This window comes from Marmota marmota, unplaced genomic scaffold (genome assembly GCF_001458135.2).
Source record: "Marmota marmota marmota unplaced genomic scaffold, marMar, whole genome shotgun sequence".
NCBI classification, from domain to species: Eukaryota; Metazoa; Chordata; class Mammalia; order Rodentia; family Sciuridae; genus Marmota; species Marmota marmota.
Genome location: NW_026000229.1, coordinates 33,738,839 through 33,765,425, shown reverse-complemented (window position 1 = coordinate 33,765,425; position 26,587 = coordinate 33,738,839). Strand labels below are relative to the sequence as shown.

General features: G+C 38.3%; 1 protein-coding gene and 1 pseudogene across 1 annotated transcript; both read right to left on the bottom strand.

Annotated features, from left to right (window-relative positions):
- Window positions 1-481: 481 nt before the first annotated feature.
- On the bottom strand, window positions 482-15,309 carry Gatm (glycine amidinotransferase). Its single transcript, XM_015480700.2, has 9 exons — window positions 15,071-15,309; window positions 13,083-13,301; window positions 7,193-7,388; window positions 6,257-6,447; window positions 4,865-5,002; window positions 4,562-4,726; window positions 4,109-4,172; window positions 3,541-3,657; window positions 482-1,520 (listed from the first exon to the last, which is right to left on the bottom strand). Exons 1-9 carry the CDS (start codon window positions 15,284-15,286, stop codon window positions 1,408-1,410), a joined length of 1,419 nt encoding a protein of 472 aa, XP_015336186.2. The 5' UTR covers window positions 15,287-15,309; the 3' UTR covers window positions 482-1,407.
- A 5,958-nt stretch (window positions 15,310-21,267) lies between these two features.
- Window positions 21,268-23,209, bottom strand: LOC107137802 (annotated as a pseudogene).
- Window positions 23,210-26,587: the final 3,378 nt, after the last annotated feature.

The window sequence follows — 26,587 nt, the reverse complement described above, 5'->3', positions numbered from 1 at the left end:
CTGAGGGAAATGCAGAGGTATGTAGCAGAACTGCCAAGTACAACTTAGGCCTGGGGACATATACCCCTCAATATGCCAATTGCACAGACTTCCCAAGAGAAATTCATTCCAAGTGTAAGATTAACATGTGTTTCTGTGATGGATAAAAAAGGACAACAGGATACAAAGGGATTAAAGGAGTCAGCAAGGGAATGGCTGAAATATGTGACTCCAACTACACATCCTATGCAGATTTTTGATGAATGAAAACATTGAGCAACTCCAAAATAGAGACTTTCCTTTCTGGGGCCTAGGATTAGTCCTTTATGCTCATCAGATATTTTTGAATGAGTGAAATGATAAACTAAAATCCGATCTTCTTAAACATTTCTGAATACAAGTATTAAGTTTAAATTGGGGAGGAATGTGTTGATTATTTCAGAGATACGTTCCTATAATTTGCTTCATTAAAATAATGAGACTGATGCCAAACTGTAACAAATACAATCAGAAACACAAAAGTTTATTAGAATAAAAATACACTTAGAGTATTGAACGTTAAAATTATTTCATATCACATGTAGGTTTTACCTCCATTAGTAAAATGCTTTTATACTCTAAGCTTTGAATAATTTGCATATCTGTAAACAAATCTTAGATTACCAAAGATGCAAATTATCTAATAGATATTAAACACTGAAACTGAGGGATGGGCAATGATAGCTATATGCTATTGCACTAAATGTTTCTGTAAAGTTTTTTGGAAGAAAGGAAAAGATTAAAATAATTCACTTGAAATGAGGTAAGATGCATGACAAAGATTTTAGTGCACATATCACAGATGTTGAGATGAAAGTATTAAAAAATTCATGGAAAATTCACTTTGATGTCTGCATAGTTGAGGTTATTTTTTTAAACAAAATTTTTAAAACTAGTCAATTTTTTTTTATAGAAAAGAAATCATTATCCAGTTCTACTTAGGATCTAGGTATGTTCTATGTCTTTCATTTAGAAAAAAGAAGTGATAAAAACATTCACAAGTCTACCAAAAAGGAAAAAAAAATTAAGATTAGGACCAACATTTCAAGCTGCCTTTTGGAAAGAAAATTAAAAACAGAGGTAGATGGTTAAATATTAGTGGCCAAGTTACTCAAGTGACTAATTTTTGTCTTGGTACACATTCACCAATGTTTTACACTTGAAGCCAAATAGTAAATAAAACTTTAGGAGAAGAAAGTTATACCTAGCAGAAGTTACCGTCCTTATATCAAAGAAAAGGAATAAAAGTAAACCAGGCTTGAGACCCCTGTTAAGGATATGATTGTTTAAAGCACTACAGTTCATGCACTCTGTAAAGCGGGAAAAGAACCTTGCCCCTAAGCTTCTTAGGTGGATCTGGGACCATACCACATGCCCCATCAGGCCTGCTCAGTCAAAGTAGGACTGAAGAGTGCCCCGGCGCCGGACATCACAGGTCCAGCAGTGGAAGCCTCCTCCCAGGGAGTTGGCATGACGAATGTTCACCTTGATGGTACTGATACCTGCATGGGAGACACAGACGAGGTCAGTTAGATACACTCACATGATTCTCCTTTGGAAAGTGAACCTGAAGAACCTGGAGGAATCCTGTGGCTCTCATCCTTGAGGCTGGCCCAACCCAGAATGATCTTTTCTCTTTCAATTTTATGTTCACCAACTGTATTTCATCTCCTCTATTCCACTGCTAATATAAGATCATTATCAAAAGGTCAACAGAGACTGAAGTTTTGCTCTATTAACTGTTCACAAATCAATAGACTGGATGAGCCGAAATACCTACCAAATGTTAAAAAATGATCAAGTACCGAAATTTCAAGGCCTTTTAGAAGGCCTCACTTTGTCAGACTGTTTCTAATTTGGCCAGGTTAACTTAGTAGGAAAAGCATACTTTAGCCAACCTGAAAAATTGACTGCAGTCACATCTAAGGAGAGTTTATCTGATACGGATTAACTTTGCCAGTCCACCTTAAGGAAACAACAAAACAGAGCTGATAGTTTAATACCTGAGTTTATTTGTTATATAGGTACCTAATCAGACTACTGGTTTAATCTGGTGCCACCTGTAATGACATGGATACAATGTGAACGGTGTACTTAAAAAAACTGTATTTAGGAAGAATCTTTTATGTTAGACATAGCAGGGTTTTTAAAAGACTGTCTACTTTCCTCCCTCATTATTTTGAAGGGGCAGATAAGCCAGAGAGTCGCTACAGGGTCCACTGGTATAATCAGGAAGAGAAAGGAGGCTTGAGTTGTCTGGACGCTTCTGAGAAAATGAGACTGCACAAGGCTTTGAAGAATAATAGCAGGATTTGGGTAGGGGTAAGAAATGGATGTGGGATAAGGAGTGGGCTTTTAAACATGAGCAAGTTTCCTGATAGGATGACCTGTCTTTCTTATTCAGATGGCTATAGCCATGCTCATCCTGAATTAGAGGGAATTCAGTTGCTTGATAGAAATTTGCATTAAGAAGTTCCCTGTGTCTAAATAGACTTTATTTTTTTTTCTAAATAGAATTTAAGTACTAAAAGTAAAATTATAAATCAGATATTTTGTACTTTATACTATCTTAAGTTTGGAAACAATAAAATATAAATAGACAAAGAAACTGAACTTGAGCAATTTTTTGTTTAATAAAATTAGAAAAAAAAGTGGTATAATATTAGGGGTCAAATCATTAGATTCTGTTCAATCTACAACTGATATGCCAATCTTTTAAAATGGACACTAACTACATCAAGAAAGGATGTGTTAAAGGGGCAAATAATTTCTGCTGAGTAGAATACCTCAAATATAAAACAAAAAATTTTTAAATGATTCAATTTCAACAAGTAGACTGCCTAGACATTATTTAATGTCATTATTTGACATGCAGGATACATCAAGTATGATAAGAGGAATACATCTATATTCTATATAATAACTCAGATGAAGATTCTTTCCTTAATATTTCTCTCAATAGTTTTAGAATCATTGGTCTAAATTTAGAATATCAAGATTATCAAACTCTCCTCGAATAAAAACTAATCCTGCTCTTTAGCTCAAAGCTGAATGATCTATGGACACCTTCTGCTGCAGTTCAACACTTTGTTAACTGCTTGCAGAACACACAAGTCATTTTCTGTACCCTTGAAAGCCCTTTAACGTATGTGATGACAATTAAACTACTTTTAAAGTTTCCTCAAAATTTCTTATTTGGGGAAGTGCTGATGGATCCATATGCTCATCTGCAAAAGGGTAGCTGGTTCTCCACACAGGGGCACTGGGACACTGGCTGAATCATAGAAGATTGGTAAACTTATTGCTAAGGAGGTGTTTGGGGATCTCTGGATACATCTCCAACCTTTTGAGGCTGTACTTATTGAAAACAAAAATATTGGCTTTTACAAAAATAATAACTTGGTACTTCTAAAAGGGATAGCAATTGAATTAGATAAACCATGCATAGGAACTTGCAGGTCATTTCTTCAGTACATTGAACACTTTCACATATGATAGCATGTTGCACTGTTTGTTACCTACCCAGCTTCTCAAACATCTTTTGAATTGGGACTTCATTGGCATCCACCATAACACGTTTCTCATCTAGCATTAAGACATTCATGGAAAGCCATTTGGATGACATCCAGAGTGGATGATCTGAAAAGGGGCAAATAATAAATTTAAAAATGTCATTTGTTTAAAGTAAGGAATTACAAGTAATGGAGATTAGAGTGACAGCTAAATGCTTTTGGTAATTCACTTTTCATGTGAAAACTTACTTTAATCATCTTAAAACAATTTATCTATAAACCTTATGAATCAATCCATATTCATCACACATTTGGACTTCATCCTGTTTTCTTATAAGAAGTCATAACTTGCTTTATGTGATGTTGTTTTATTCTGTCTTCTTGCTTTCACTCTCTGTGGAAGGAAAACCTGAAAACACGAGTCCCAGCCTGGTTTTAGCACTCATAGTCATCACTTCACTCCTTACTGGGGAAACATTTTCTCTAATTGGCTAAAATTTGGGCTGCTCTCTATAGATAAATGATTCCTGTCACTGAAGTATTCATTTTAGTTTCTAAGTATATAAAAGTTAACGTACCATCTGGGATGACCGGTTTTGGAGGAGTAACTATGGTCCATCCTGCTTTCTTGAAAAGATCAATCTGCAAGACCAAAATAATCCCAAGAGGCTTACTCCCATGTTTATTATTCTTATTCTTGGTCTCTGATAGCCCTCATCATTAATATCTTTTTGGCAAGATTATTATTATCACACTAATACACACAAACTTAATACTTTGATAATATAGGCAGCTAAAGTCAAAGTCTGATGATAATACTAATTATCACAGCAATAATATGTATTTCTGATCATTGGACATCTTGTAATAAACACACCATAAGCAATCCAATGTTTGATCATAATATGCTTGAATATTGCTGAATTTGTCATTTAGAACCATTAGGAACCTTGGAAGTACTTAAAATAAGGTGGTAATTACTTTGGTTGCCAGGCTCTATTGCTTGTCCAGTGCCATAAGAACTCTCTTACCTGGTGACATGGCCGGTCAGGGTTGGAAAGCACAAGACCAGGCCCAATGATATTGAAGGTGGCATCAATATGCATTGGATTAGGGTCTTTAAAGGAAATGATATGTACTCTGTATTCTGGGGCAAGATGCCTACGCATCCATTCAATGCCCAAGTAGTTTGTAACCTGAAAATAAAAGGAATACATATAATCTGTAAAGATTTGGTTCTATGTTTATAAAACTAACATATGTAAGAAGAAAATATTTTACATTAGAAAAAACACAATAATAAAGTATGAAATTTCAGAGGCAACTTTTATAACCTGGCTTCTCTGTACAAATATATCTCTTCCAGCACGAATGAAATCAGCAGCATCAAAGCACGGCTCAAACTCAGTCGTCACAAATTTTCCCTGAGCAGCCAATTTGTGTCTGTCTTCCACAGAATGGATGGGATAATCCTAACAGGAATAAGAATGAACACACACAATGTATTGGTTTCATAAGGAACTTAGAAGGTTATACATTACTAAAAACATTAGTTCAACACCATCCTTCTCAAAGTACTACTCCTCAGTTCCAGACTAAAACAGGCAAAGGAAAGATGTAGGTCCATGTTAAACACCAAAACAACAAATCCACCACTACCATCACCACCACAACAAAAAATCCTATGCATTACAGTAATTACCTGATATTTAGAAAGGAGTGGTTCAGGGTAGTAATTGATTCTGAAAATATTTCATGACCCGTACTGGATTTACATAGTTATCTGTAGCACTGCAAATCAACAGGATGAAGTCACTCTGTTTTTCTTAGAAAAGGAATTTGGTTCTGAGCCTACTCACACCATCATATGAGATGTTGTGCTTCCCCTGCCAAATTTGAGTATGGTGGAATTAATTTATTATTTCTGTCTTTAAACTCCTGGAAGAAATTTTTATTTTTAAAGATTCCCTATAAATGATTAAATAGTAAGAGACACACAGTCATCTCTCAATATCTGTGGATGCTCAAGACCCTTATATAAAATAGCAGTTATTTGTCTATAATCTACAAATATCTTCTTATATACCTTCAATCATCTCTAGATTACTTATAATACCTAATGTAATAGGTAAATATAGGTAAATAGTTGTGCTGTACTGTTTTGGGAATAATGTCAAGAAAAAAATGTATATATGTGTTCATCGTAGGCACAATTTTTAAAAACTGGTTTTGATTTGTAGTTGGTTGAATCCACAGATGCAGAATCTACAGATAGGAAAGGCTAACTGTGTATTTCATTTTATTATGAATCTGGCTTATAGACTCAGTTCTTTTTCTAGAAGGAAAGACTTCAGCTTAGTGACTTTTCTGGCTCCACTAATTAATAGCAGTATAACCTCATGCCAAGTTTTCCTCCCGGTGATAAAATGATACTACTTCCTCCTACATTTGTTGTGAAGAATAAACATGATTGAGGAAGTAAATTAAGAGCTAAGCCCAAAACCCAATACAAGATAAACAACAAATAAATGTGAGTTATTATTATTAGTATTATTATCATAAGATTATTTACTCTTATTTTCATCATAACACAATCACTTTTTAAAAATTAGGCAAAAATTAGGTTCTCAGTTTCTGAAATGCACAACATATATCAGATATCAGAGAACCTCTTTGTGGATTATTTAGAAAAGCTATTAAGAAAATAGTCTATAAATAGGACTCACCTGGTCATAAAGCTCATCAGCCATTGTGGGCTTAGGAGCTGTTGTCCACTTGGCACCCCGATGAAAGTAGTCTTTGATAATTGACCTATATGCTCGGTACTCAAAAAAGCGAGCACGCCATGCCATGGGTGCCTCTATAATCTCATTTCCCACCACTATCAGGATGTCTCGAGGCATCGCACTATATAAACCTGTCAGACCAAAAAGTTCCATAAAAAAATAAAAGTTCTGTATTACCACCTCAGTAATACACATTTCCAGGACAGAAAAGTCTATATAATATGATGCAATCTTTTTTTAAAAAAGAAATTATTAAAAACCCTGTTTATGTGTATATGCAAATAATTATGTAAAAATGGAAAAAATAAAATGATACATATTAGAATGCTAACATGAATTCTGACTAGGAGCAAGGAAGCTAAGCAAAAAAGGAAAAAAAAATGAAGCAATAAAATGGCTGTTTAAAGAGATCTTGAATTACCAGGCCCGTTCCATTTGTAGGTCCTTTCTTGTTATACAGAAACAGAGTTCTTAAAGGACTATCAGTATCATGAAATAAAGATTGGGCCAAAGATCATTTTGGAACTAGAAATTATGGAACTCAAGCACAAGAACACTTGGACAGCAAAGACAATTAAAAGGAAAATGGGAATGTTTCTATTATCCTTTTAATTTCTGTTATTAAGGAAAATTAAACAGAATTCACTGTTCTTTTGTAAGAAGATGACTATAAAGTTTAGGAAAAACTACTTCTTTCAAGGAGACTCCAACAGATTTATAATCTAGTTTAGAATGTGTATATCTTAATCATAACTAACTGAACAAAGCTGTTCCTAAATATCTATAAATTTTTGAGGGATTGATCCAAGAAATTCTCAGAGCTTTCTTCCCACATAGTTAAGAAACAAATTTAAAAAATCAAGGAGCTACACTTACCCGTAGACTCAAAATCAGGAGTTTTATAATTAAATGACCAGTCAATGGGATCAGGCCTTCTCACTGTCACACCTTCCATTTTTAAAATATTGCACATTTCTTCAATTTCAGCAACAGCCTTTTTCAAATGATCTTTGGGAAAAAAATGGCCTCCATACTTCTGGTAAAATGACCAGTGCTTTTCATATGTGTTGGCCTAGAAGCAGAAGAAAGTAAATGAAATAATTATCGGAGAAAAACACACTTCATGGTAGGTTAATGGGTGGTGAAAACTCTGTAAAATGTAATCGAATTAAGACTAGAACCATGTTTTATACACTGTTGATCCCCAGCATGAAGCATACTGGCAGACACTCAATATTTGTTGAATGAAGAGTTCTAAAGTATCTTGATATTTGAGGCCTTTGGATCCTTCGGCCTCAGATCTCATGCCCAATCACTCACAGCATGTCTGCCCCCAGACAAGCTTGGAATCTTCTTGGCTATACTTCACAGACAAAATAGAACTTAAGCACTCCTATCAGCCTCAAAGAAAATAAACTAGACAACAACTAAACCAGCATAAGAAAATAAAAGAACCACTGAGCCACATCCCCAGTCTTTTTTATTTTGCATTTTGAGACAGGGTCTTGCTAAGTTGCTTAGGGCCTTACTAAGGTGCTGAGGCTGGCTTTGAACTTGCAATCCTTCTACCTCAGCCTCCCAAGCTGCTGGGATTACAGGCATGTACCACCACGCCTGGCAGAATTCATAAGTTTTTAACATATAGAAAGTTTTCAGAAATTATATGCAAAAATTTATAAGTTTAGAAAGATTCTGTATTTAGACAGTTTTGCATAACCAAGTTCTCCATATAAAGATAGATGCTGGGACATGCATATGATGCATCTCACAATTTATCAAGATAGATGAAGCAGGTCTCCAATCAGAGAATCCAGTCTCTAAGAAAAAGGCTCAGGTCTTCATTAAAAATTTGGCAAATCCACATAAATCTACATATTTTTAGTTGAAAACATGTTCAAGGCAGTTAATTTTTTAAATGTTTTTCTGTATCACTAATTAACTACCCAACTACCAGGACTGATCATGACCAATATGAAGGTTTCCATCATAAATCAAATACTTGCAGATAGTAGTACTAGAAAGAAAAGGGCAAAACTGGATAATGTGTGAAAGAGTGTGTCTACGTTATCCAGATGGGCTCTTAATTGGTACTCCTGACACTCCTACCCAAGAGACAGAGCAGGTATTTATATGTTCGTTTCACATGTAAGGGAAGAGGCTCAGGGAGGTCACTTGCTCATTTACTACCTGGACAAGCAGGCCTAGAACTCCAAGGTTGATTCTCACAGTATTCTGGAAAGAGTAAGGGGCTTGACTATGCTCTATTGGTTTGAACATTTTTAACTTGATGTATAAAAACTTTTGGGGGTGGGGGGTTATTAGGGGTTGAAGTCAGAGGTGCTTTATGACTAAGTCACCTCCTCAGCCCTTTTTTATTATTTTTTTTGAGATATAGTCTCATTAAGTTGTATGGGACCTTATTAAATTGCTAAGGCTGGCCTTGAACTTGTAATCCTCCTGCCTTAGCATCCCGAGAAGTGTACAAAAGTGTTTAAAACTGAAATTGCTTACGATAGTTCATATCATTCCCAATGATTTTTGCCCATAAAGGCTTGACTAAATGTCTACAAGTCTGGATTTTTAATGTCAAAGACATATTTTTTCTAGGTTTGTATCTATACTTCCATTTTTTACTTCTCTTTGATAAATATCAAATACATGAATGCAGACTTGCTGCTTTTTAGTTCAGTATTTAGGTTCACATCAGTTAGTCCGGAACCTAGCCTGGAGGAAAAGGAAAAGCTGAAAAACTGATCTTTAGAAATATGAAGAATGCCAGTGAAGCTTAAAAAGGGGGTTGGTAAACTAAGGTCCACAGGCCAAAACTGGCCCACTTCTTGTTTTATAAATAAAGTTTTATGGGAACACAGGCATATTCATTTGTCTGCAAACTGCCTATGGCTGCTTTGGCATTACAATAAGATGGGAAAGTTGAGTGTTAGTAACACAGACCTAAGTTCTGTAAAGCCTGAATTATTTATTATCTGGCCCTATACAGAAAAAGTTTGCTGACCCCTGTTCAGATCATTAACTAGTTCTTTTACTTTGGGACATATAGAGTCAAATAGCAGGCTCAATTTCTGACCCACAAAAACTATTATCTCAACTATTAAACATTTGAATATTTTTAAGGTCAGTCCATTCTTTGAAAAACGAAACAAAAGCATTCCAGCATTTTACCCCTAGGAATTTTTGCAGCAGCAACCAGAAAGAGAAGATAATAATGACTCTTTTTATATTCCTGGTACTACTTGTCTATTCGCCATGTCCTCCTTCTCATGCCAGGCACATCTCCTACAATCCACTAAAGACAAGAAGCCTTTGAAAATTTAACACTGAGCTACAGCAGGCACACAGTTATGTTGTCTTGCCAGGCTCATTCCAAAGTGTCTTGTGTGACTATTTCTGCAGAGTGAAGCTTGCCTTGATAAATATTTAAACTTTCCTGGGAGAAAAAAAGTTACTTGAACAAGTGTGAGTCTGTAAAGCTTATAATCTGGCAAAGGTTGGACAAAGTGCACATGATTAGGGCAAATTACATTTTCCAAAAGATAGTTGAACATTGCTTACACTTGCTTTATAACCCTGCTAAATGAGTTAGCAATCATTTACCAAGTGTTGCAAGTAATGAACACTATATTAGATGCATAGCATATGATCTTTTCAACAATCCTTTGCAAGGATGTGGCTACATTCCTGGAAACTTTGTAGCCCTCCGGAGCCTAAAATCCTTTTTATTGGGGTTTGCCAAATGATTTTTTAAAATACTGTCTTTGGAATGCAAAGAAATATCAATAGAAACTTACTTTCTATTGAAAGTGAAAACTCATATTACATTAACCTTAATTAATCTAAGAGTTTGTAAAAGGTCCTCTATCAAGGGATATATTTAAAATAAAATAGACAAAAGCAAACCCGTAAGCAAGTATTTACTAAGTTTTGCAGAATAAAAAAACACTTAGCTTTCAAAAAGTGGCTTCCTGACAACTATGTTCCCCACTGCTTTCCTTAAAATTTCTTTAGTATGTATATCTTCCAACATATCTTGCACTCTAATTGCCTATTTTATTTTACTACATTATTTTATCTTATTGTTCCCTAGCTGATTAATGTACCTGTGTTCATTTTTTTCTGCCTTCTAGGGGCCATGCATATGTTTGATTTACTTTCTGCTCTTTTAGGACCTAGCTTAGCTTGTCAAATAAAATACAAATAACCAGAAAAATGAATTAAATCAATACTACTCATGCTACTAATATGTACAACCATTCCATCCTTGATGTGCTTTTGTAATTGGCAAATTAGATCCATACAACTATAATGAGTTGTAGTTTTGACCTTTAAAATACTTGATATGTATCCTTTTATCTTCAAATTTAATCCTGTTAGGCAATTAGCAAACCTCTTAATATGTTCATTTTACTAGTGCCCTGAAACTTATGGATTCTGCACAAGGTCAAATAGCTGATTAGCCAAATCTAGCTATCAAGCTTTTATCAAATACCTAATTAAAGCCAAGTTGTCTGACTTTTGCATGGTATACTTTCTACAAACCCATGAAGCTACAAAGTCTAAAGTCATAAATCAAGTGACAACTCTAAATAATATCTAAGAATTCTGATTCCAGGGCTGGGAATATGGCTCAGTGGTAGAGCGCTCACCTAGAATGCATGAGGCACTGGGTTTGATCCTGAGCACTACGTAAAAATAAAGATATTGTGTCCACCTAAAACTAAAAACCAAATTTAAAAAAAAGAATTCTAATTCCATAAGATCACATGATATCAAAGTCAATAATTTTAGCCAGGTGCAGTGGTGCATACCACTGTCTGAAAATAAAAATAAAAATGGCTGAGGATTTAGCTCAGGGGTAAAGTGCTTCTGGGTTCAATCCCCAGCACAAAAACAAAAAATTTTAAGACAAGTAAAAATATAACTATTGAGGGCTGGGGTTGTGGCTCAGTGGTAGAGCACTTGCCTAGCACATGTGAGGCACTGGGTTTGATTCTCAGTATCACAAAAAAAATACATAAATAAAGGTATTGTGTCCATATACAACTTTAAAAAAATGGTTAGGGGAGGAGGCAACTTCTTTTTAAGAAAAGAGTTTAAAAGACCATGCTTTTTAGAATATGTAAATTTATCTGTTCAAATTTCAAAATATCAGAACAATCAGAAGAAAGTATTACTTTTTCTACTGCCATGTCCTCCAGATCTAACTCAAAAGCCACTTCCAGAAGACTTCCTAACCATTCAGCACCTGGTCATGTGTTTTTCTTTACTCTCTTAGCACAGCCTTGCCAGCAGTGGGCACAAGATACTTGGTATTTATTTCTTTGTGAACAACTTATTTCACCAAGTAGTTAGGCAGTTCTTCTGTGTTAATTTCTCTAGAACCCTGTTACATGGTAGGCAATATTTCTGCTGATGACAGTACTGTTTCAGACTTTCTTCCTCAATCTATATTACAGATGTAAAATATTCAGGAAGAACTTAAGTAAATTTAAGACATATTTGTAATCCATTATTAGCTTAAGCTTCTTATATGATGGGGAAGGTACTCCCTAAGATAGGGGACCCTTATGTAGTGTACCATCTAAATATGAGTCTTTGGGGTCCCTGGTCATAAAAATATACAGATAAAAAATACTAGGCATTTTTAAAAAGAGAAATATGCCTTGTTGCCAGGAAAGTTCTGGAAGACTTTGGGAAAGGTATCATTGGAGCTAGCTGTAGGTTTAATTTACATTCAAGAGGGTGTAGGAAAATAAGTGGAGTGTTGGGTGGGAGAAAAGGCATGGGGCTTGTTAAGGATTATATATTTTTCTTACAAAGTCTGTTGAAAACCAGGGTGGAATATTAGAGGAGAAAGCAACTTACACAGGAATGAATATCTGCTAACCTGCCATACTAGCTCATCTCTAACATGAGACAATGATTGAAATGGGGAGTCCTGGAACTGCAGCCAGAACCAGCCTGAATACAGTGAGAACATTTCCTAAGCAATGGGAGGGCTATCAAAGTAAAGGGGCAGGATGAGTAATACGATCAAATTTGGGTTTAAAAAAAAATCACTTTGATAGTAGCTGGAATATGGTCTGTGGAGTAGAGTGAATGGCAGAGACAAGTTAGGAGTTAACTGCAATAGTCTAGGAACAGATGAGCTCCTGACTTAAGACAGAGACAGGATATGGAGACAAGATTCATTTTTGACAAAAGACTTGTTAAATCTTGGAGAATGGATGTGAAGAATGTGACTAAAGGAGAAATCAAAGATGACCACGTGGTGTTTTAACTTGACTGAACAGGAACACCTAAAAATTAAAAGGAACAAATGAAACAGGATGACTGGCAACTGAACTCTACATGTGCCAAGTTTGAGGTTCTGTGACAAAGAATACTTTAGGTTTAAAGTATTGATCTAGAGTGCAATCTAGAGCACAGTAGAGAAAGGCCCTGAAGCTGTCGGAATGGCTAAGAGAAGGGAACCAAAAGTGAAATTCTGTTCAACATTATAGACTGTGTTACATTGTGAGAATCAGTGAAAGAACTTATGTTCCCAGAAAGGTGTCTCAGGATCCTGGGAAAGTTTGAAGAAGAAAGGAATTGGTATAAATAGTGTCAAATACCATAGAAGTGTCAAAAGCAAGATCATTTAAAATGAACCCCTGCTAAAGTGAAAGCAGTTCCAGAGGATGGCAGCAGAGCCCAGGCAGCAGCAGGTGAGGAAAGAACCCACTTCCACACACACAAAAGTTCTGTTTACCTTCACTTCCACCGTGAATGGTGGGACACAGGCATTTTCTGCTCTGCCTACTATCACTTCCTCTAAGGGGTCCCATTCGTTGTAAGAGGAGACAGGACAGTCCTTGGGCAAAGGATCTGTGGCCTTGTCATCAGCTGCGCAGGAGTTCCGGGAGGAAACTGTAGCTGCCTGGGTGCTCTGGAAAGTTCGCTGCACCCATCCTGTGAAGGTTCTTCCAAGCTTTCAAAAACAACAACAAAAAGTTTATCATGTAGCCTCATTCCATATTAGGAGGTAGGAGGAAGTGGAGATGGGGTGAGGAGTGAAAACCCAGCATAACACAGCCAGACATTTAAAATCCTACAGGAGAACATAAACCAGATGTTAACAGTTCACAGGAACTGGGTATTATTGAATTAAATCAATACTACTCATGCTAATAATATGTACAACCATTCCATCCTTGATGTGCTTTTGTAATTGGCAAATTGGATCCATACAACTATAATGAGTTGTAGTTTTGACCTTTAAAATACTTGACATGTATCCTTTTACCTTCAAATTTAATCCTGTTAGTTAATTAGCAAACCTCTTAATATGTTCATTTTATGGATCCTGCACAAGGTCAAATAGCTGATTAACCAAATCTAGTTATCAAGCTTTTATCAAATACCTAATTCAAGCCAAGTCGTCTGACTTTTGCATGGTATACTTTCTACAAGCCTGTGAAGGATTACAGGTTATTTTTCACCTTCTTGTGTATTCATATATTCTCTTTTTATCTATTATGTTAATTGCTGTTAACTTTTAAAAATCCCCCAGAAGAGATTTTGTCCCCAGTGACCATACTCCCCCACTTATTTCAGAACAGGTTTTTGCAGTCCATCCTTATCCAGCTTTCAGCAACTCTTCTGCAGGTGATGGGTCACGTTCTTCCCAAAAAGTTGTCCCATACCTCCCTGCCAAGTTCAGCTGTAGGCAGGAGCCTCCTTTCCCCCTCAGTACCAAAGGTTACCAATATTAATATTAGGCTTACTTCTTTTTTCCCCAAATAACAATGTTCAAGCATTTGTAAAGGATCCCATCTTTCAGAACAATCAGCTTCAAATCATTTTTTTTCCATCTCTGACACGCAATTCACATTCTTTAGCACTTCAGTTTTGAAAGTGACCAGCTGCCATCTGCACTGTTCTACAGATGGTCCACAGTACCCTAGCCAAGATAAGGATTAACCCAGGCACAATTTAAACTAGAAAGATCTAAGAATTAAAAAAAAAAAAAAAACTTTTAAAAATGAAGGATCTATAAATCTAAAGCAGGAAGAGTCCCTCTTCCACTACGCAAACCCTAGGCTCCTAAATCCCTCTCCTCTTTTTAAAAAGGAAGGAGGGCAGTAGGGGCGCAGAGATGGAGATTAAAGCAAGACGGAGAGCATCAGCTGTTTCCAGTTGCTAGAGGGTGGCTGATAGCCCGGAAGGACCGCCGAGCTATTCCTATCTGAGAGGCAAGAGAGGGTCTGTGCTGACATCCCAGGAAATCAGAGGAAGGGGACGGGGTAGAAAGTCTGGAGACAGGATGAATTCATTCCAACTCCTTTTAAGACTCCGGACAAGCTGTTTGCTTGCTCTCAGTTCCGATTCCCACTTGGCCTCTTCTCCCCATCCATCCACCTCATACGCATTTTCCCGAAACTCCCCGAACTCTATGCCTATGCAAGGCTCTGGACCTCAACAATGCCACCCTTTTACTAAGGAGTCCCTAGTTCCCAACCCTCGCCTCGGCTCGGCTCGAAGCTCGATGGAGCAAACTAAGGTCTGTCTGAGGAAGGTGGTGCCCCCTGCGCTGCGGCAGCCAAGCTTCCAAGAAGGAACAGAAGGGACATTGGCATGCAATTCAGAGTGTGGAAAGCTAGAAAAGGCGGCTGGGGGAGAGAGCGGGGCCTCCGGTCCGCGCGGAACCCAGCGAGGGGGAGACAGGCGGTCGCCAGACCAGGCGGGCGGCGCACGCACCCGAGACCCGATGTAGTGCACCGCTTCGGCTCCGCGGCTCCCGCCGCGCAGGCACCGCACCCGCAGCATCGCCCCGGCCGATCTGGTCCTCGAGCGGAATGTTCCCGGCGCTCGGCAGCCTTTGCCTGAGCCTCCCGAGAGCGCGCCTGGAGCGGGATGTGCGGACGCGCGCGGCCACAGCCTTTTGTAGCCGCGCCCCGCCCGGGCCACCCCCATGGCCCCATTGGCTGCACCGAACAGGTGGCCGGAGCCTGGGCCGCGGCCCCCGGCCGCCCCGAATTAGGAGTTTTCGGGAACTACCGCTGGCCGAGGTCAAGTCTCCGGACTTGCCCTTTTTTTAGCTTGTCCGTCCCCTGACTGGGTTCTGCTGCACGCCGCAGGACTGCGGCAGGAAGCCCACTAATGTCAGGGAAGAGGTGAGGACTCAACTTCCGACGAAAGAAAATTCATGTTCTCTCTATATGTTGTTTTAAATGTACCATAAAAAATTAAGGGTCTGGAGTTGTGGGTAGAGCACTTGCCTAGCACGTGTGAGGCACTGGGTTCTAGCCTCAGCACCACATTAAACTAACTAAATAAAGGTATTGTATCCATCTACATCTAAAAAGAAATATTTAAAAATATTTAAATATGCGAAGTGTGAGTGCAGTCTTAGGTTTAAATTCACATATGTGTACTAACACAGCCCCCAGATTTTACAGAATAGAACCACCCAAAGATTAGATGGTTCTTGGGGTCAATACTGGGTTCGTGGAAACTAGGTGTGGAATTCAGGTCATCTGCTGCCTGGGTGCTGCGCTTTCCACCTACTAGCCCTTCTGGTGTTCTTTGAAACCCTTGTGGTTTCAAATGGTCTTTGGCAATGTGCCCCTGGCTTGAGAAACTAAATCATGAAAATAGAGACAAATATGAATCAGAAATAAGGGAAAGCTACAGATAACTTCTTTCCTTCAACTACATGTGTTTCAAATTGATTAGGGGGTTATTGTAGAAAAAAAATTAGTCCCCTCACAGAGCAAAATCTTAATGCTGGAAATGTGTTAGAGAACAACAGCAGAAGAGACAAGAGACTCAAATATTTCATTTTTGTACTTACAAATATGTAACTATTCATTTTCTTTTTTAAAAAATTTTGTTAGTTGTAGATGGACCCAATGTCTTTATTTTGTTTATTTATTTTTATGTGGTGCTGGGGATCGAACTCAGTGCCTCTCATGTGCAAGACAAGCGCTCTACCATTGAGCCACCACCCCAGCTCCATAACTATTCATTTTCAACCACCTGTTTTATTTTCAACCACCTGGGGTCTCAAACTTGTTTTCCTATGTTCATTAATGGAAGGCACCAAACAGAATGGCATGGTGGGAAGAGCCTTGGAGAAGGAATTTGGAGAATTGGGTTTTAGTCTTGGCTGTCCTAGACTATGTGCGTCTTCTTGAGTTGCCATTTTGTTATCTGCAAAGTGAGAACAATTGCATTTATTGTTCTAGTACATGGGGCTGTGGAGGGCCTAAATGAGAGATTGTACAAGCAGAAACTGGTATAGCACTAAGAGTTATGTGAATATGAGGTAATATGTTACCACTCTAACGAATGTCATAATACTGTGAAAGGAGCCAGTAAGTCTAGGTTTACACCTTAACTCTGCTACTAACATGCTGTGTGACCTGGAACGGAATTTCTAAACATTTCTTTTAGTGAGGGCTTTGGGAAACCACTAACATTTCTCAAAATTTAAAAAGTACCTCTCCCAACAGAAAAATGCAGCCACTTCTGAGGTCTGCTTCTCTTAGTGTCCTTAGGGTAGCCAGAGATGAGCTCCTTCTCAGTAAAATGAACTTATGAAGATGGTAAATATACAAAACAAGGCTTTGACTTCCCCTATATCATATCTTTCTAAGATAGGAGAAATCTTCATGTCACCCATTAAAGACACTATTTTAATTTTGCAAATATAAGAACCAGGAATACTGAGTAAAAATAAGGCTAGGGTGTCATTAGATTTACATTAAACAACAACAACAACAACAAAAAAAAACCCTCTTATAATGGCCATACAGCTACTCTTAACCTCTTAAAATCCAGGAAGAAATGTGTGGATAGAGCCACCAAAACAGTCTTACTTTATAAAAGCAAATCAAAGCACTCCCCTCATCCTTTTCCTTTATATTTTATTTTTTTGTTCTTAAAAAAATCTGTAACAATTTTTGGAATGACTTCATCAAATGAAAGCTCAAGTCTTCCATATTGGGTAGTTTGCCTAATACTGGGCCAACTCTGTACCCACTAGCCCTTTGGGTGTTCTTTGAAACTCTTGTGGTTTCAAATGGTCTTTGGCAATGTGCCCCTGGCTTGAGAAATTAAATCATGAAAATAGAGACAAATATGAGTCAGATATAAGGGAAGGCTACAGATAACAGACAATGCCTTGAAAATGCCTTGATCTTTAGTTGCTGCCTTATTTAGAAGAAATGGACTAGTGTGAACTCTTGCCTTGCCTTCCATTCTCCCGATAACTTAGATTGAACTAATAATTTTAGGATCTTGGTAGTCTCATACTTGATGGTTATGCGTATTCAAATCTAATAGTAGTGTACCCTTGTAGGTTAATTTAAAGGCATAATTTAGGTAGTGAGGAATAAGAGAGGTTAAAAGAACAAGGAACAGAAAACACAGCAGAAGCATGGGAAAAGATTGTTTTCAGTTTCTCTCTCATCACTGTTGCTTAAAATATATGCCAAACTCTACCAGATTCCAACAAAATTCAGACTTTATGAAATGTGTGCTAATATTAAAATAGAAGAAAAACTAATAAAGTCATTGGGTCAGCAAAATGAACAACAAAAGAGCCTGTTGTAAGATTTTTACTATTTCATTTCATGACTGATATCAGAACCTGTATATAGGGGGCAAATGAAGAGAGTTAAGTATTTCTAGCAGTTAGAGATACAGATGGTCTGTGAAACTGATATATGCACTCAGTGGATGATACAAGCTATGTGCAGAAATCACCCATTCTAAGACACATTTGTACCTATAGTGTAGGAGACAGGATATCCTATCTCCTACACTATAGGTACAAATCAGAAAAAAATGATATTAATAAAATTAAACATGTAGCTAAAATATATCCTCATGACTAGAATATACATTTAAAAAGATGTGCTTTTTAAAAAAGGTATTATTTATACTGCATTAATAAAATATCTCTGGAAAGATACACAAGATATTAATAACACAGATTGTTCTGGGGAAGGGACCTGGCTGGCTGGGGGACAGGGGTGAGTTTTTTACTATAAATTTTATTGTACCTTTGAATTTTGAACATTTGAATGAATTACCTAATAAATAAACAAAAATATATTTAATGGACTGCATTATTGGAGGTGTGGCTATCAATATGGAGAATTTAAAAAGGAAGCCTGAGTGCCTTATCAATCTATCAGTCTATTAATTCAACTCTAAGGATGGCATCAGAATATTCTAGTCCCAGGAAATGTAAAACCCGAGGACAAAAATAATGTCATGGATTTTGATGAAATCTCCCTCAAGACTATTCATTGACCTCCTCCAAATTTTGAGCTCACTATGTAACCTCATTCCTGGGAACCTTGGCATGGAGAAGGATTTATCCTGCAGGCCAGTGATCTGGTGGCTGGAAAGATAGGGTCCTCATTTGACAATCAAATCAGTATTCTAGCTTCTCTCTCAAAGTCTGAGGAGTTTGGCAAATGTACTTCAGTCCTTTCTCTCAAGTATATTTCTCTTAATGTTCTCTCTTCCCTGCCTGCCTAGTCAATTCTGGGTAAATGATAAAATTTACTTTCTGGACCTGAAATGCTGCGGAACTTGTCTGTTCCTACAACCCTTTTGTGTTCTAGCCATTGTACTTATCATACTTCCCTGGAATTGCCTGCTAATCATTTGTCTCTTGTTAATAGCTAGTCTCTCACTGAGACGTTGGCTCCTTAAGGACCACTGTACACCTAGCATAGTGCCTGACAAAGCAGAGACCTCACTCAGTCCTTTAGTGCTGCTCCTTAAGCCCAGACCTCCCTCTGATATTTTGCCATCTTTGATTTCAAATAAAATCTTGTGCAAGTGGCCACAGCACTGTCTCCTTACAAATACTTTTAAGGATTTTATTAGCTATGAACAGCTAAGTTTTTACTGCCTAGCATTTCTTAACAAGGTAGATTCTTTCATCAGAAGGCAACTGCAAAGACAGTAGTTCTAGCCAAATTAACACCCAGCTTTCTCCAGTATTTAATATAATTTCAATTTAACCCAGCACTTAAACTGATTTGACTTCAAGAAAACAGGAAGAAACATCTGGAGTCGGCTCCAACAGACCATCTTTCTCTTTAGTCTTCAGACACCCTTCTGGAATTCAAAAACACTAAACACTATTCTCCTTTTTAGGTCCTAACTAAACCTAAACTAAGGCAAAGGTCAACTCATCTGATATTGTCTTGATATCAAAGTACATGGTAGGCAATTTTTGTTAATGGAAAAGCAACTGCATTTGTTTCAGCCTCATTTCATTCTTTTTTTAAAATCCAGTTTTATTGAGGTATAATTCACATAGCATGAAGTTTTCCCTTAAGAGTACACAATTCAGGGCTGGGTTTGTAGCTCAGTAGTACAGTGCTAGCCTAGCATGTATGAGGCACTGGGTTCAAGTCTCAGCACCGCATATAAATAAATAAAATAAAGGTCTACCAACAACTAAAAAAAAATTTAAAAAAGAGTACACAATTCAGTGGGTTTTAGTATATTCGCAGAGTTGTGCAGCTAATTTCAGGATGTTCTCATTATTTCCTCAAAGAAATGTTCTACCTATTAGCAGACACCCCCTCCATCCCCTGGCAACCAGTAATCTACTTTTTATCAATTAATTTACCTTTTCTGAGAATCTCACATAAATGGAACTATGTAATATATGGCCTTTTGGGTCTGGCTTTTTTTGCTTCATATGTTTTTAAGGTTCATCCATATTGTAACTTGCATGGGTACTGCATTCCTTTCTAGGGCCCAGTAATATTCCATCATATGGGCATGCCACATTTTGTTATCTATTCATCAGCTGGTGAAAATACTATATTCTTGGCTGTTATGAATAATGCTGTTATGAATATACATATACAAATTTTTGTGTGGACAAAGTTTTTTTGGGGGGGGGGAGTGGATCCTGGAGATTAAATCCAGGGGCGTTTAACCACTCAGCCATATCCCCAGACCTTTAAAAAATATTTTATTTAGCAACAGGTCTTGCTAAGTTCCTTAGACCCTTGCTAAGTTGCTGAGTCTGGGTTTGTACTTGCGATCCTCCTGCCTCCGCCTCCTAAACCTTCAGTCACAATACCTGGCTTAAAGGTTTTTATTTATTTTTCTTGGAGATATACCTAGGAAGGAAGTTGCTGTGTCATATTCCATTCCATTTTTAATGTTTTGAGGAATTGACACACTGTTTTTCCGGTGACTGCTCCATCTTTACATTCCTACCAGTGATGTCTTAGGCTTCCCATTTCTCTATATCCTTTCAAGTATTTGTTATTGTCTATCTTTTTGATTATATTGATTACAGTTATTCTAATGGATGTATGGTAGTACCTCATTGTGGTTTTGATTTGTATTTCCCTAATGATTACTGATGTTGATCATTTTTTAAGTATGCTTATTGGCTATTTGTACATATTTCTTGTTACCTCAATCTTAGGAGAGAGAAAAATTGAAAGATTTTATTTAGGGAGGAACTGATGCCTATTTTCATGAACTAACTAACATCCTTCTTTCAAAGAAGGCAAAATTAATATTTCTTTAAAATCACAAAAGGAGAATACTCCTTTAAATATATTGCAAGAGACACTGTGGCTAAATAGCCTTTTATTTTTTTCTAAAAATTATGAAATGTATCATCAGAGCTATGTGACTGAAGGGGAGTTTCTCTTTTAGAGTAAATAAAAGTGAAGTAAATATAATTTACTCTAAAAGAAACAAGGGGCTTGTAAAAGATACTATCACCAACATTCCTGTATTTTGGAGGAGCCTTTGAGACTTGCTTAGAAACCAATCAATAATGTAATAAATCTAATCCACCCTTCTGAAAAAGGTAATATTATCATTTTAGTGTAAATTAACCCATACAGAAAAACTCCGTTTACATAAACTATGAAAGTCTCTGTGTGTGGGATGGGGGCTGTGGGGGGAGGGGGTGTTACCACATAGCCCTATTCCATAATGGTGCTCAATATATTTTTAAAGTGCTTGTACCATTAAATTATAGGTTGTTTACAAATCAGATAACAGATGGCTACAGAAGAATTTTCTTACTTTAAAAACAAATGACACATTTGGAAATAGAAAAAACCAGAGTAGTCATGACACAAGGAGGCAATATCCAATGAAAACCACAGCTCAAACCTCCCCTTTGAGCCCTCCAGCCCCAAGCAGGAAACCCACAAGCCTGGCTGCCCCTCCTCCCTGGTACTCCTGTAGGAGCCTCCTCCATTCACTCCCTGACAACATTCCAATTTCTTGGGGAAAAAAATGTCAGTATACTATTAATCATTTTTTTTTTTTAAAGAAAAAGCAGAAAGCCATTAGGCAAGACATTCTGAACTGCTGGTGTGATGGCAGGGAGAGGAGTATGCAGGCATGTCCTTGCCCTCCCCAGCCAGGGCAAGGCCTTGGACAGGGGAAACTGGTACTTCTCACACACTTGCAACTCTCCCTTCATGTTACTTGTCCCACTGCCCTGAATGTCTTCACGCATCCCCACCCATAGATTCTGGAAGAAGAATGCTGAGAAACTGGCCCTTTCAGAGGCCCTGCTAATTCAAAGCAACTATGAGACAAAAAAGGAGTATGGGATAGACACAAATGTTGTCACAATGGCGGTGGGTGTTTCGAATACTTGATAGTAACCAGAACAGCCCCAATGTTGTAATGTTGGGTTTGTAGAAGCCTGGTGAGCCAGCTGCCTTCATTCGAGAACTCCATGGACAGCATCTGGGAGAGTGACTCAATCAGCAGAGGGTGGGGGGGTCAGCCTCTGGTGGAAGATGTAGGTACAAAGCAGCTTCCTACATCCCTGTGGATCCTTCCTGGGAAGGGTTCAGAGAGCTTGGCCCTTCTGATTCTGGCATCTGTAGAGACTGCAGTTCACCTGTAGATGGGTCCACTTCTTTTGAAGACAAATGAGTCCAGTCCTCGTTTCCTGCAGGATAGTTATCAGACTCCATCTGTTCCTCAGGCTGCCCCAGCAACTCCAGGGCTATCGTTTTCATTTGCTCTGCCAGTGACTGTGCCATAGTCTCACCATTCCCATATGGTTTGCTGGGTTTGGAAGAGCAGCTGCTTGGCTGAGAACTACACTTGTCTTCTGTGCTGGAACTTTCTGGGGAGACAGGTGTCAGGTGGCTTCTTTTTCCTGCATGTTCCACACCAACATCAACTTCAATACCCAGAGGGCCGAGGGCAGCTGCCATGCTCTCCCCTACATTCTTGAGGAAATTCACTCTGGGATCCTCCCATGGACCAGAAGCTGATTCTGCTGTGGGGTGGGGGCGGGTATCTCCGGCTCAAGGAGGACATGGGCTCCAGTTTCTTGGTGGACCCATCTCCCAGCCTGCCCATGTTTCAACTTCCGCAGCCAGAGGCTGTGAAAGAAGCCCCCAGAATGGTGCCCAAAGGGGCTGGGGAACAGGAGTTCCCTGTGCTCCCTGTGCATGCCGTTCCCCTCACACACCACACAGGCATAGTCTGGGCACACACTGTACTTACAGCGAGTTCCTACAGCAGGCCCATTGCAACCATCACGGATCACATTGGGGTGCACATGCTGCGGGGTGCCTCCTGAGCACATGCGCACGATGATATCGCCGACACTCCTTCTTCTTTTTAATGTAGATGCGAAAGATGTCATCCTTCACGTAGGACATGGCCATTGTCAGCTCCCCATCACTGGAAAATGCAACCAAGTCTCCATCCTCATTGCGGTAGTGCGTCTGGAAGCCGCCTGGACGCAGCGCGGGGGAACAAGGCGACCACCGGCTCAGTAGCCGCTCGCAGGGGCCTGGGCGGGCAGTGGCCTTGGAATCCGCCTGGAGCTCAGGGCTGAAACAGAAGCAGAGGATCTCGCGCTCTGCTCTGCTTCCTCCTTGCCCCAAAGGTGGGCCTTCACCGTGAGAGACGCCACAACCGCAAGTCTAACAGCAGGAACACAGCTGGGTCTCAATGTTGTTGGTTTTTTTTTTTTTTTTTAACCATAATTAAGTACACTTTTACTGTACTTAATGATGGACAATCCCTGACTGTGAGTGGTTCAGTTTACCAATTTTTTATTTTATAATGGTATGAAAACAATAGGCATACCCATAGAAACTGTACTTCAAATTCTGAATCGTGATCTTTTCTTTCCCCAGTGATATACAGTCTGATATGCTTGGGTGTGCTGGGCAGTGGCAGCGAGCCACAACTCCCTGTCACCCACAGAATCCACAGAGGAAACAACTGACCTTGACAGGATACTGCAGATACGCTATGATGCTTGGGAGGTTAGATGTATTACATGCATTTTTTACTTACAGCACTTTCAACTTTGTCAGAATGTAACCCCATCACAAATTAAAGAGGGTCTGCACTTGCTGTGATTTACTGGGCACTTTCAATGTGCAGATAAGGATTTCTGTTATGGTTGGGATCTAGAAAGTCCTTCAAAGGATCATGTATTGAAGGTTTGCTCCCCAATCAATAAATGCTCAGAGAACATTGGGAAGTGATTGGATCATGGGGGCTCTAACTTCATCTGGGGACTGATCCATTGATAATTGAATGGACTACAAGGAGGTGGTGGAAACAGTAGGTAGTGGGGCATGGTCAGAGCAAGTAGGTTACCAACATGCCCTGTGAAGTTATTTCGTGTCCCCTGCTCCCCCTCCCTACTGCTTTCCAGTTGCCATGAGCTGAGCAATTTTCCATCCGCCACTAACTGACTAACATAACTTCCCAAATGTTATAGTTATTCATCTATGAGGTATTCTTGTTTAGATGAAGAAACTGCCTTCAGAGTTTAAATCCGCTAAGTGGCCGATAGAGCCAAAATACAAAAAGCCTGTGCCCTTAACTTCTATGCCACTTATACTCCCACAAATTCTCTTGAGGAATATCTGTTGCATGGTATATGTGTGAGTGTATATATATATATATATATATATATATATATATATATATATTCCAGCTACTCCCAATATTAGATCCTCTCCTGTAAGCTTCATGCTGTGTCACATGCTACTGTTTATCTTTCAGGATATCTTTGAGTTTTTCTTACAGGAGCTCTTTATCAAATAATTCTCTTTCTTAGGATAATACTGTACTTTGATAAACTGAACTTATGTAGGTTATAACTGAATGCTAAAGATAGAGAACAGAACGTAGTGTGGGGGCTCCGAGCAAACTCAGGAATGGCCTGGATGTTCTATTGAAAACTCTATGAAGTAAGAAAAGATATTTAAGCATGGGTAGTCAAATCACTGCACTGCAGTCAAATAAGGGAAGAAGAAGAATGTTCCAGAAGGGTCTGTTCCATTGGGACAGTTCTTTGGAAATACACTACATATTCACCCCACTTGAGTTCAACCATAAGACTTTTAGCAGGAGCTAAAATAGCTTCATCCACCCTGCTGAAGAAGCTGTGCCCCAAGTCTCTCCCTAAGTTGGCACACTTCCTTTTCTTAATCCAACACCCTGGCACTGGTAGTGCTGGCCAGGGAAGGTGAGTCAGATCTAGACAGAGCTTAAGAGTGAGGAAGGTGAATTGTACAATTCCAGAAACCATATAGAAATTAGTGAATCTCTATTATTATGTTTCATACAATCAGTGCCACAAAGATGGCTCTACCCACAAACAATTCCTGGATTTGCAGGAAATATTATTTGGACACCACAGTGGTGGGAGGACCACTGTCCCAAGATTTTGTCTCCCATTCATTCTTAAAGCCCAAACTAGAATTTTTCAGCCACCTTTGCCAATATGACTTACTATTTTTCATTTCTGCTCTACATCTTTTAAAAAATGCTATAAAATAAGAAACAGATTGACCAATCTGTTTAATTGACAACAATTTAAAAAATTACAATATATTCAGTCTTTGACAAAGTTCTTGGCTCTTAGATGAATAAATAAATTTTTCTTAATATTTCTCAAGTGAATGAATAAATTTAGGATTTAGAATATTTAAATTTCATCATAGGATGGAACACACAGCTGCTAAAAAGAATGTTTACAAAGAATTTTTTTAAAAACCTAGGAAAATTCTTATGGTATTAAGATAAAAAGATTAGCATGGGAAATTGTATATTCAGTGGTGTCTCAAACATGTCAAATACACATGCAAATAAAATCCTGGGAAGAAATTCACCAAAATTTCAATAACAGTGTTTATCTTTGGATAGAGATGTAATGGGTATAATCTTTACATTCTTTTTTTAAAATTTTATGCAACTTGTATACTTTTCTGTATGATAATTATTACATTTATAATCAGAAAGAAAAAAATAACTAAATGCTAACTTTTTTGAAAGCAAAGGGTCTTGTGTCTGTTTAGAAAGAACTTTTGTTGTCACAGTTATTTTCCCTTGCAACTCTGCCCCCAAGAAAACTGTAGACACCGCTCTGGGAGAAAACCTCCCACAGACACCTGGCTCCTCTTATGTCCACACTGATCTGGTAGGAAAGGGAGATTAGCGTGGGAAGGCACTTCTGTCTGTCTCTCTGTTGTACACTTTGCAGGGTCTGCTTAGATCTGTGTTTGCTATTTCCCTCTTGTCTATCTCACTTGTAGCTGATGAGGGGGAATTTTTCAAAATTTCCCAACAAAAGGCACTTCTCTTGTTGGGTCATGAGAAATGGAGAATCAACATTTGCTAGTGTTCAACACCACTCTTTAATAGTCCTACTTGTCTTGGGCAACATTCCAACAGAAAGTATTTATCCCCTGCATCTGTGATCACTTAAATTTTTACCACAGTAATGTTCTATCTGTTAAAGAAAGTCTCGATCAAATAGAATTACTCAAAATTGGTAAATTTGTAAAGATGCCTCTACCCACAAACAATTCCTGGATTTGTAGGAAATATTATTTGGACACCATAGTGGTGGGAGGACAACTGTCCCTAGATTTTGTCCCTCATTTCATTCTTAAAGCCCAAACTACTCCCCTAGAATTTTTTCAGCCACCTTTTCCAGATTAGGGCCAGAGTAGGAGAAAATTTTAAACTTTTGCTTGGGAGCCCTAAATTCTCTTTACTACCATGTTATTCAAAATTTAAAAGCAAAACAAATAACCAAGACTGCATATGGCAAAGCCTGGGCCAGATATACCATAAAATGGAAATGGTGTAGTCTGAGAAGTGTGAGGTTTTTTGTTTTTGTTTTTGTTTTGTTTGTTTGTTTGTTTTTAAGGAAGGCCTGATTTAGAAATCGCAGACTATGATAGCCAACAGACTGCCTTTTCT

What these genes read in the sequence shown, in the direction of transcription:
- Gatm (XM_015480700.2), bottom strand. Translation starts at nt 15,286, where the DNA reads ATGGGGGTGGCCCGGGCGGGGCGCGGCTACAAAAGGCTGTGGCCGCGC. An exon ending in TATTTGTACAGAGAAGCCAG is followed by an intron (nt 4,727 to 4,864) that starts GTTATAAAAGTT and finishes TTTTATTTTCAG; the next exon opens with GTTACAAACTACTTGGGCAT. An exon ending in AAAACCGGTCATCCCAGATG is followed by an intron (nt 3,658 to 4,108) that starts GTACGTTAACTT and finishes GCCCCTTTTCAG; the next exon opens with ATCATCCACTCTGGATGTCA.